Source organism: Carassius carassius, chromosome 23 (genome assembly GCF_963082965.1).
Source record: "Carassius carassius chromosome 23, fCarCar2.1, whole genome shotgun sequence".
Taxonomy (NCBI): domain Eukaryota; kingdom Metazoa; phylum Chordata; class Actinopteri; order Cypriniformes; family Cyprinidae; genus Carassius; species Carassius carassius.
The window spans coordinates 11,118,644-11,131,032 of record NC_081777.1 but is presented as its reverse complement, the minus strand read 5'-3'; the positions used below and the strand labels follow the sequence as shown (position 1 = coordinate 11,131,032).

The following is a 12,389-nucleotide window of genomic DNA, read 5'->3' as shown; positions in this document are numbered from 1 at the left end:
TGTAGGCAAACTGAAGAGGATCTAGCAAGGGTCCAGTGATGTCTTTCAGGTGGGCCAGCACCAGTTTTTCAAACGACTTCATGACTACAGATGTTAGAGCCACAGGCCTGTAGTCATTTAGTCCTGTAATTTTGGATTTCTTTGGGATGGGGATGATGGTGGAGCATTTGAAGCATGAAGGGACTTCGCACAGTTCCAGCGATCTGTTGAAGATCTGTGTGAAGATGGGGGCCAGCTGGTCAGCACAGGATTTCAGACAGGCTGGTGTAACACAATCTGGGCCTGGTGCTTTTTTCCTTTTCTGCTTCCAATCTCCAATTTAGTGTTGTGCTGTGTCATTTTTAGGGGAATCACAATAACAGACCGGTGTGTAAAACACCTGGACGTATTATAGTCTCTGCCACAATCTTTACTTATTTCACATACTTTTGAAAATCCATTGTCACAGTTGTAAGCATTATGGCTTTACTATTTCATGAGGGGGTTTGGCATAACATCAACTTTGTTTCCAGGTGGAAAAAGCACGATACGCATCTCTCGGAAATCCTGTATAATTCAAACAATATGCTGATGACTTCAAAACTCCTGAAGCATTTCCAATTTTGTGTGCCATGTGCATCAGACGTTCAGCCAACGGGCCCTGGGCATGACGTCTGAGGCTGAGACTAGGGCTGCCCAAACTTTTCATGTAGTGTGGCCATTTTGTATAGGTGACTTCTGCATGCTCTCTTCAGATCTGAATAACATCATAATGATCAAAGATAGTTCATGGCCCAGAAAAGTTCAAGACCCATGATGTAAGGCATTACTTTTAATGGAGACCTATTATGCCATATTATGCCCCTTTGTACAATATGTAATATGAGTAACAGGTGTCCCCATAATGTGTTTTGAAGTTTCATGTGTGTCTCTTTAAATGCAAATGAGATGCTGCCCCCCCCCTTTCCAGAATAGGGTGTCTTTACAGCTCATACCTCAAATACTCGGTTTGGTTTTAAATATCATGTCTATCGTGCTGAAATTATGTGTTTTAAACCATATTAGTTCATATTAAACTTCTGCACACACACTGAAAACGGCTTTCACACTGCATGTGAGTACTAAACTAAGTTATTTTTCATGTCTTAAAGGGACCTATTATGCGTTTTCACTTTTTCAACTTTAGCTAGTCTGTAATGTTGCTGTCTGAGCATAAAAAAGATCAGCAAAGTTACAAAGTTCAAAGTCCACTTCAAAAGGAGATCAGAAATCACTTTTCTACAAAATAGGACCCCTTTAAAACACATGAGTTACAGAAACAGTTATGTCTGTGTAGGTAAACAGCTGGAAAAAAATTGCATGTTAATATTAGATCTGTGTGGCAGCAGTGTAATGTATAGTAAGTAAATCAAAATTTCCACTGCTTTCTTGTCTCCTCTGAGGCTGTGATACAAAAATAGTGTTCTGTGCTCCTCAGTGCAGCCAAAGAAAGAACTGTAACAATTTCTAGAACTTTCGCCATGGATTTTGAACAGGCAGACCACTGACGCTTGCAAAACACAATGGTTGGCCATGGTTGGAAAGGGCGGTTATATTTTCTACTACCTTTCTACTTCAAAGTGGGGGTGAAATGTGCTAATTTTGTAATTTTGTGCTAAGTTTGTAGAGAAAGGCTTACCAAAAAAATGTACTGGGTTAATCTTTTTCAGGTTTCCTGGTAAAGTAAAGCACTTAAACACAGAAATCGTCAGACTTTCATTATATGTCACCTTTAAAAGAAAAATTTTACAACACCAATGCATATATTTTTTTTATTCATGTGTTAATAACTAATACACTTTGCTAGTGTTTTGTGCACCATTTGATATTCACTGTGTGTGTGTGTGTGTGTGTGTGTGTGTGTGTGTGTGTGTGTGTGTGTGTGTATGTGTATGTGTATGTGTGTGTGTGTGTGTTTTCAGCACGGAGTCAAACCAATTACAACATTCTCAAAGGGACTTTAGCGTTCAGCTAGAAAGAGACGAGGAACAGTATGAAGATCTTGTTCTTCGCCCAAGCCAGCACCTGTTCATACACAAGGTACTTCATGTAAAAATGTATGTATAAATGAAGCTTCCGGTCATTGCCTCCAGCTACTGAAACCATTAAAACCCATTCAAAGTACTATCCGCTTGTTAATTCTTAAAAGAATTACAGTTGCAATTTATAAAGAGAGAGAGAAACAAGAGATTGACTAACTTTCGAACCTGATCTGTCAGTTATCATTCTTTATATCTTCATTGAAAATTTCAACTGTTTATATGTCCATTAGACAAAAAGTATTTGTTTTTAATTTAGATTTTAGATGAAGGTGAGACTTCATGATGAGTAGGGCTGTTAAGCAATTAATTTTTTAATCTAATTAATTACATAATTACACTAGATGGAAATAGGGGTCCACGCGCAGCCCCCGGCTTTTTTATGCCACCTAATTTTTTAAAATCCTTAAAGTGTCTATTTTCTAGTGTTCTTTTTTAACCCTTTGCTGCACCCGACTGGAACCCGAAAAATCAAAAAAATGATATAGAAAGTGGCAGAACATTAGAAGTAAACAACATACAGAGACAATGTGTAGATGTGTAGAGGATCAACGATGTTTTCATTTTCTCAAGCGCATAGGGTGATTTTTTTTTCTTCCCACAACCTGTTATTTCTTTATCATTCAAGTGTCTATTTTAAGATTAAATTGGGTACCAAGCTGAAATAATGTCCAAAATGCTTTATTTTTAACCCTTTGCACCAAACCCGAAAAATCTAAATATGATATAAAGTGGCATAACTTTTGATGTAAACAACTCACAGAGACAAATGGACACATTTTTCGATACAATTCTGACCCCAGAAATTGTTATTTGTCATGTTTTACAACATCTTGTCCATCTGTGGTCAAAAAGAGCAAAAAAAGTTCATTTGACAGCGTTTTTATTATACTTAGCAGCCTGAAATAGGGTTTATTTTAACCTTTTACTTCACCTATCCTGAACCTGAAGATATTTAAAATAGTTTTGCTTTTGAAGTAAACAAAACGAAGCAAATTAACTTAAATTTAAAAAACAAAAAATAAATAAATTAAAAAATACAGAAAAAAATCCAAAAAGGTCCAAAAAGTTGACTGAGCATAAACTGCAAGTTTTTGATTTTTGGGGCTTTGCCGTTGGCATTTGGTGGTCATCAGTTGGTACCTGCAGATCGCCATCTCCCACTGCTCTCTCTTTTGGAAAAATTTCAGTAAGTGTTTGAAACTATAATTAAGATATACCTTTGTAGTCATAACTTAAAGTGATTTTTCAACAGTTTTTACTATAATCACAGGCTTTCGGAAATCGAATCTGTATTCTTGACTAGCAGTGTTGGTAGCTTAGTTGGTATAGCTACTAGCTAAAGTTTTTCAGGCTCAATACTTCATACATACTTACCAAGGGGAAAATTAAACATTGTAACACAGCTGAAGTGCCTCCAAAGAGGAATCGTTCCCAAACATGTATTTTACATGTCTCAACTCTTTCTGAGTGTGGTAATGTTACCACACTTAACACATGCAGGGGGGGAGGGCAAGCGAGAAGCTATCATATCTACACAGTATAGGAGATATGAGACTCTGTGAAGACATCAGTTCACCATACCACATGAGGGATATTTGTGAACAGATTCCATTGAAATTAGAGGACTTGTCTTTGGATACAATTGGCTATCACCAATACTGCTATAAAAGCTTTACAGGGAAAATACACTCACCTAAAGGATTATTAGGAACACCATACTAACACTGTGTTTGACCCCCTTTCGCCTTCAGAACTGCCTTAATTCTACGTGGCATTGATTCAACAAGGTGCTGAAAGCATTTTTTAGAAATGTTGGCCCATATTGAAAGGATAGCATCTTGCAGTTGATGGAGAGTTGTGGGATGCACATCCAGGGCACGAAGCTCCCGTTCCACCACATCCCAAAGATGCTCTACTGGGTTGACATCTGGTGACTGTGGGGACCATTTTAGTACAGTGAACTCATTGTCATGTTCAAGAAACCAATTTGAAATGATTCGAGCTTTGTGACATGGTGCATTATCTCTATCGAAGCAAACAGGTGAGTTCTAAGTTAATTTACTGCTTTCGAGGTCCTACATTGTCAATGCTGAACTCTTTTTGATACAGGTAATTGATTTTGATATTTACTAAAGCAATTTTCTTTCTTTGTTGCTCACAACCATCCTTTCACGACTAGGACACTCAGAAACATGTATGAAACTTGAGACAGCAATGACAGAAAAGACAGAAAGACTGAAAAAATTGCTTTAGTAAATATCAAAATCAAATACTTGTATCAAAAAGAGTTCAGCATTGACAATGTAGGACCTCGAAAGCAGTAAATTAACTTATATCTCACCTGTTTGCATCGATAGAGGCGTCGAAGTGTAGCACATAGGAGGATGTGCTTTGGGAGTTTCCACTTGCTGTTAGTTGCTGCTCGACACACATCTTGTGTAATCGAATAGACCAGCCTCTGTGTCTTCTCGCACTTTTCGCCATCAAGTGTCCCAGTCACCAATGAGCTCGGAAATTGTACAAGATGCTCTGGAAGAAGCACGTCCAACTTCACAGCATCTAGCTCCTGTGCTGTCGGGGGCCATGGTAGCCCCTAGACTCTTTGAATGCCTTTATAATGTGAGAATGGAGGGTGCTGCTTCTTGAAGTTGGTCAGCTGTTCTAAGTTTGTATGCACATCCAACTGCTTCATCTACATTAATGCTGAGCTGTATATGAGGTTCGACTTAATACACCCATGTTGTTGCACCTTGGAGAATGTGAGTTCATGTCTTTGTCTCCGTGTAACCATCTTGCAAATTTCTCACTGTGGTATTCAGGATTAGGAAAACCTTGATTTTCCAATGTCTTCATGTACAAGTTGCACATGGATCTTAGCTGGACAACCTCTTTGCATTCAATAACATTCCTAAGAATGTAATCCTTTACCACACAATATGACTTGTTATGTGCTGCTATCTTCTGGGCCTGCAGGCTGTCAGTGTTGTATTTTGCCTTTTCTACTCTCTCCCTTCCACGCTCATGGGTTTGGTACTCTGTGTTGAAGTTGTTTCTGCATGATGGATGATACTTAGCTTCCATTGCAAAAAGGTCCTTGCCCTGCACCTTGCGATAAAGAGCCTCTTTCTTTAATTCCTGTGCCCTAGGTTCAATAACTTTCCAGGCTGGTTCCTTGTGTATTCAACTCTGAAACTTTGTAAGCTCTTCAGTCTGGCCCTTGAACTTGGATTTTGCTTTGTCACAGAAAATGCACTGATTGGGAAACAAGAAGGAACACCTTCTTGGAGCTCCTTCAGATTGAACTGACAGTGATTTGACATGGCGCAGAGAGTCCCTTTTCAATGATAATGATTCACCAGATGTAGAAGCCTTTGACACTTGTAAACGATCTATTTTCCCTGTAAAGCTTTTATAGCAGTATTGGTGATAGCCAAATGTATCCAAAGACAAGTCCTCTAATTTCAATGGAATCCGTTCACAAACATCCCTCATGTGGTATGGTGAACTGACGTCTTCACAGAGTCTCATATCTCGTATACTGTGTAGATATGATAGCTTCTCGCTTGCCCCCCCCCCCCCCCCCAACTAAGCTACCAACACTGCTAGTCAAGAATACAGAGTCGATTTCCAAAAGCCTGTGATTATAGTAACAACTGTTGAAAAATCACTTTAAGTTATGACTACAAAGGTATATCTTAATTATATTGTCAAAAACTTACTGAAATTTTTCCAAAAGAGAGAGCAGTGGGAGATGGCGATCAACCGATGACCACCAACTGCCAACTGCAAAGGCCCAAAAATCTAAAACTTGCAGTTTATGCTCCGTCAACTTTTTGGATTTTTTTCTGTAGTTTTTTATTTATTTATTTATTTATTTATTTATTTTAATTTAAGTTAATTTGCTTTGTTTTGTTTACTTCAAAAGTAAAACTATTTTAAATATCTTCAGGTTCAGGATAGGTGAAGTAAAAGGTTAAAATAAACCCTATTTCAGGCTGCTATAATAAAAACGCTGTCAAATGAACTTTTTTTGCTCTTTTTGACCACAGATGGTCAAGATGTTGTAAAACATGACAAATAACAATTTCTGGGGTCAGAATTGTATTTAAAAATGTGTCCAGTTGTTTACATCAGAAGTTATGCCACTTTATATCATATTTAGATTTTTCGGGTTTGGTGCAAAGTAAAAATAAAGCATTTTGGACATTATTTAAGCTTGGTACCCAATTTAATTTTAAAATAGACACTTGAATGATAAAGAAATAACAGGTTGTGGAAAAAAAAATCACCCTATTCGCTTGAGAAAACGAAAAAATTGTTGATCCTCTACACATCTTTGGACATTTTTTGCTATTTTTGTCCAGAAATAAGGTCAGCATGTTGTCAAATTTCAAAAATAACCATTCCATTAAATTCCTGGGGTCAGAATTATATGGGAAAATGTGTTTATTTGTCTCTGTATGTTGTTTACTTCTAATGTTCTGCCACTTTCTATATCATTTTTTGATTTTTCGGGTTCCAGTCGGGTGAAGCAAAGGGTTAAAAAAGAACCCTTTGGGACATTATTTCAGCTTGGTACCTGGCAGATTATGAAAATAGACACTTTAAGGATTTAAAAAAATCAGGTGGCATAATAAAAGCCGGGGGGTGCGCGTGGACCCCTATTTCCATCTAGACTAAATGTGATGAATCAAATTATTTGCAATTGAATCTCTCACTGAATCTCTCATAAAAAATTGCTTTAGAATGAAATATTTTATTTAATTTAACTCAAAAAATTTTATGCATAAACATTTAGGCTCCAATGGCCAGTTCCTATTTAAATATATTTATATTTACGTACAGGCTGTGTACTGCAAAGGAAAATTCCAACAGTGCAATTATAATCACATAGATATTGCCATGAGATTAATGGTTTTTAAATGGGTTATAAAGAGTTAGTTCACCCAAGAATGAAAATTTATCCATCTTCTACTCACCCTCAAAGCATCCTAGGTGTATGTGAGTTTCTTCTTGCAGAATAATCCAATCCGATTTATATTAAATATTGTCCTTGCTCTTCCAAGCCTTTCAATGGGGGTACGTTTGTTGTCAACAGATCAGAACACGTGAAATAAAGTGCATGCATCTGTAATAAAACGTCCCTCACATGGCTCCGGGGGGTGAATAAAGGCACCTTGTAGCGGATCCATGCATCTTTACAAAATAAATATCCAGATTTCAAATGTAATAAACACTTTTTTTTCTCACTTCTGCTCACTGTGGGGAACCGGAAAACGTGCAGGCGGATGCCGTGGTACGTCAGAGCTGAGTGGTTAGTGATATGTGCGGAGAGAGAATAAAACAAAAAGCTGGTCATGAATTAGAAGCACAAAATGAGGATTCATAGAGAAAAACGATGAAGGATTTCGAAATAAGCTAAGAGTTGCCTGGTTTTCCTTTGCAAAGTAAGGAAACTTTGTTTCCTTAGCTCCTACATTTCCCAGAAGTGCGCATACGTCTTCTGCCTGCACGTCTTCCATGTCCCACAGTCAGCAGATGTTAGAAAAAAAAAAGTGTATATTACATTTGAAATCTGGATATTTATTTTACAAAAACACATGGATTCACTACGAGATTTTAATTCACCCCCCCAGAGCCGTGTGAGGCAGTGGAGGTTCTAGGATTTTTCTGTAACAGGGGCCAATAAGGGGCCACATGTTACATTCAGGGGCCAAGTACAGGGTACATTCAAGCACACAAAATAATTTATTCAGTACGGTGCAAATACATTTCGGCAGTCATTCCTTTTTCAAAGGCTCTTAATAAAAAAAATAAGAGCCACTGAAGTTATTAATGATTTTTTTCATTTATATTGTGCATTAAGGACACAATGCATCACACACACACACACACACACTAAAATTTATTTTTGAATGGTCTTACTGGTGTATTTTGCATTGTAAAATTTCATTTTGAATGTTCTTACTGGTGTATTTTGCATTGTAAGCGAAGCGCTTTGAGTGCCTAGAAAAGCGCTATATAAATGTAATGAATTATTATTATTATTATTATTGCCATGTGCATTCATGCGTTTCTCAATTAATGAATCGTGCGGTGCAATTGCATCCAAGATGGCTAAGAAATTGCAAGCAAACACAGCACTTCTGTGATGTTCTGATTTGCAATGATCTCTAAAGCCACCATTTCTGCACAGTGCTTTTGTCCAATTAGAGAACCCTGATTTTGACATGAATATAGACATTGGGGCATTTGGAAAGCGAAAAGTGGCGACAAGGGTGGCAAAAAACAGAGTCTCTAGAGACAGAATACTCCAGCCACGTAACGAATGTACCTCCTTATTGTTTCCATGGCGACGCGTCATGCTTGTCATGTGACACAACACAGCCAGAGGTGGGTAGAGTACCCAAAAACTGTACTCAAGTAAAAGTAAAAGTACTTCTAGAAATATTTACTCAAGTAAAAGTAAAAGTACTAGTCTTGAATAGTTACTTGAGTAAGAGTAAAAGAGTATCGGATAAAAAAATCTACTCAAGTAGTTAGTTACTAGTTACTTTGGGTCATATATACTGTACTGAGCCTATTTTTATTTAGATATATAGATAAAATGTATGTAATGTATGTGTGCGTGTATAAATGTATATATTTCATCAGCCTTTACTCCAATTTATGTAATTTATTATAAAACCCTGTCTGTTTACTTAAGTAACAGATATAGGTGTCATGCCATAACATATTTTTAATACGACTGACTTTATATTAAATGTGAATTTAACATTGAAAGTTAATGTGATATAAATATTGCTACTAATCTTTCATTGTTCAGAAAGAGAGCAAATAACATTTACATTATTAAAGATAATTTTCACTGACAGTCTAGATTTCAATCACTCTCAGAAACTCCCATTAAAATCACTGAAACTGTTAACACTGTGAAATCAATATCTTAATTAAAGATTCGTACACACATCTGCACTTTGTTGTTCCTGCGAGAGAATTCGCCAGAAAGAGGTCTCCAGTCAGTGAGCGAGTGAAGGAAGCACCGGCATTTTAGCGATGACTCATCGGAACACCTCTGATTGGCCAATGCTTTAATAAGCTCAAAAGAATCATGTGTGATTGGTTATAATGCGCAGCGCTGTATAAACGCATCTATCTCTGGCTAAGCGCCAGCAAGCAATCACAGATCTGAATTTAGCAGCTGATAATATGACTCGCTGAACGTACTTGCACAGGTGTGATTGTATTAAAATTAATAAAATCTTAATCGGCTATTTTTTGTCTTTTGGAAGCTGCATTCAACTTGACTCCCCTCTGTTATAAGCCACACACGTACAACAAACTAATGTCACAGTGGTATCGTGTACTGTAATCGAATGTAGCCCAAGTTATTACCTGTTAAACAGTAGACAGCACACGCGGTGTTCATCTAATAAGGATCTCCATCGCTAGCAAATAATAGCCTTTGCAGATTTCAATTCAGTGCAGTTCCAGCCACGTTTTCAACGCTCTTTCTGTTCTTAAACGTTACAACTCCGAGTGAACCACTTCAGATGCTCAGTGCGTGCAGCAGGGAACTGAACGACTCATTCAAACTGATTCATGAACCAATTCACTCGTTTGCCAATTGGTTTGATCAAGCCTTTGAACAGAATTGACTCAAAAGAATGAATCATTCGCGAATGGGCATCGCTCATTGCCCAGAGAAAAGTAGACGGCGCGTTTGGAATAAACTGAAGCATTATAACATTTATTGCATTAAGATAAAGTAACGAGAGGAGCGTAACACACAGTAACGAAGTAAAAGTACAGATTTTTTCCCCAAAAATTTACTCAAGTAAGAGTATAAAGTACCCATCTTTAAATATACTCCGAAAAGTATTCGTTACCCCAAAAAATTACTCACGTAAATGTAACGAAGTAAATGTAACTCGTTACTACCCACCTCTGAACACAGCCAAAATAGATCTGTATTACAGATGGATCGCTTTTATTTAGTTTTTCCTGTTTTATTCAATACATTTGCAAACATACTCAATATTATGAAATATCTGATATTCCGATTCTGAAATATGTGCAAGTAAATATATTTGGTAGCTTAAACACTTTTATATCGGACGTGCTGCGTTTGGTCTCGTACTCTATCGCATACGTTGTCAGTGTTGTGCGCTTGCTTAGACCTTTGTTGTGATAAACAGTAAAGTGCGTTCAAGCGCCAGCCAAGAGAGTGCAAAGAAATACCCTTTGTGAGAAGCAGTTAAATCAGCGGGAGATAAAAGCAGATCGTAAGTGTATTTATTTCTTGTCTCATTAGTATTTAGCGCAGTTGTCGTTGCTAGGAAACACTTGTTTGTTTACTGTGTTGAGACGTGCTGCGTTTGGTCTGGTACTCTATCGCATATGTTATCAGTGTTGTGTGCTTGCTTAGACCTTTGTTGTGATAAACAGTAAAGTGCGTTCAGCTGAATTCAATTTCCGTTTTGTCGGGTTTAAAAAGATTAGTACACCACGGCAGCGGTCGCAGCAGCCCTCCAGTTAAGCCCTCCTCGTGTGAAGACCTAAGAGTGTAAAGACCATCGACTCTACCGTGCGACTCCACCGGGCAGGGACACCGGCAGGGAATATAAGTATTGTTTCGATTAATCTCTTTTTCCTTCTCCTTGTTTCATTTCTATTTCAGTTGTTTTTTGTTTATAACCAAATCTTACTATGTGTTTTCAGATCCCTACTATCACTACCACTCGCAAACCACACATCACACAATGTAGACAGCGCAATCTTAACAATCTGCACACAATCTGCTAATGCACTACTTTCTTTTTCTATTGGTCTCTGGAATTGCCAGTCTGCTGTAATCAAAGCTGATTTCATTACTTCTATTATTAGTAGGGGTGTAACGGTACGTGTATTCTTACCGGACCGTTTCGGTACAGGGCTTTCGGTACGGTGCACGTGTGTACCGAATGACCGAATGCAATATTTTGTTTGCGGAACATATACATTTTCGTGTTTCCAAACGAACATATTAAGTGGCGGAAGTCTTCGTGTTCAGCGCAAATCCCGCCCTGCAGCTGATTCTAAGGCCGGTGACACTCTGGCTGCGTGGCGTGAGCGTGGCGTTTCTGCTGTTTGTCAGTTGCGTGACACCTGCTTCGCGTTTTCTGTGTCTTTACACACCAGAATGGTGCCTGACGCGGCGCTGACGCGCTGCTGCTACTGTAGGTGACATAGAGGGAGACCGCCGAGGCGCCGACATACCAGGATCTTGTCTTCACTACAACATTATCTATACCTCATGTTGAGCATAAATATAAAGCCTACTGTTAAAGGACACCGTCAACAGTATTGACGGTGTTTGACAAGTGCAATATGCCAGTGTGTCACCGGCCTAAGGTTTTCAAAAGGCGTCACGCGAGTGTGAACATCACTACAACTAGGAAAAAAATGATTGTAATTCAAACGCAGCTCCCGTCGGCATTTAAACAGACCTTTGCTCTTAATTCTGATCGGACCAATGCAATAACGAAATCTGAGCAGGTCTCAACTCTGAAACTGTTCATGCTGCACTTTACACTTTGGAAAAGTTATATATATTTTTTAAATATGAGCAGGCCTACAAGCTGGGATTGGTAATGCTGCACGGTAATCATAGTTATTTATTTATATTTTTCATTATATTTTATTATATGATATTGGTTTGAGACTGAGAGTATTTTATTTAGTGGAGAACTTTGCAGCAGTATTTTATTTCTTATTCTTTTATATATATATATATATATTTTATTTAAAAGTATTTTTAAAAAAGTGTAAACAAATTGTTAAAAAAAGTTTATAGTAATAAACAACCTGCAGTTTAATGTTTGCATTTCTTTCCCTTACTGTACCGAAAATGAACCGAACCGTGACTTTAAAACCGAGGTACGTACCGAACCGTGATTTTTGTATACCGTTACACCCCTAATTATTAGTCATTCAAAGCTTAATCTCATGGCCCTAACAGAGACCTGGATCAAACCAGAGGACACTGCTACACCTGCAGCACTCTCCAATTTTTTTTCATTTTCCCACTACCCCCGTTTGACTGGAAGAGGTGGAGGTACTGGTCTGCTCATCTCTAATGATTGGAAATTTAATTCTTTACCATCTTTGGGTATCAACAGCTCCTTTGAATCTCATTCAGTTACTGTTACCTACCCTTTTAAAATACATTTTGTAGTTGTCTATCGACCCCCAGGGCCACTGGGTAACTTTTTGGATGAATTAGATGTGTTGCTCTCAACCTTTTCTGAGGATGGTACTCCCCTAGTTATGCTTGGAGATTTCAACATC

The 12,389-nt window shown here is 37.9% G+C and overlaps 1 protein-coding gene across 2 annotated transcripts in view; it reads left to right on the top strand.

Annotated features, from left to right (window-relative positions):
- Window positions 1-12,389, top strand: part of LOC132101331 (golgin subfamily A member 4-like) — a 94,348-nt gene that overhangs the window by 74,673 nt on the left and 7,286 nt on the right. For both annotated transcript variants that reach the window (XM_059506215.1, XM_059506214.1), the window contains exon 20: window positions 1,941-2,058. In XM_059506215.1, coding sequence (XP_059362198.1) covers window positions 1,941-2,058 — 118 coding nt within the window. The remainder of the gene's footprint in view (window positions 1-1,940; window positions 2,059-12,389) is intronic.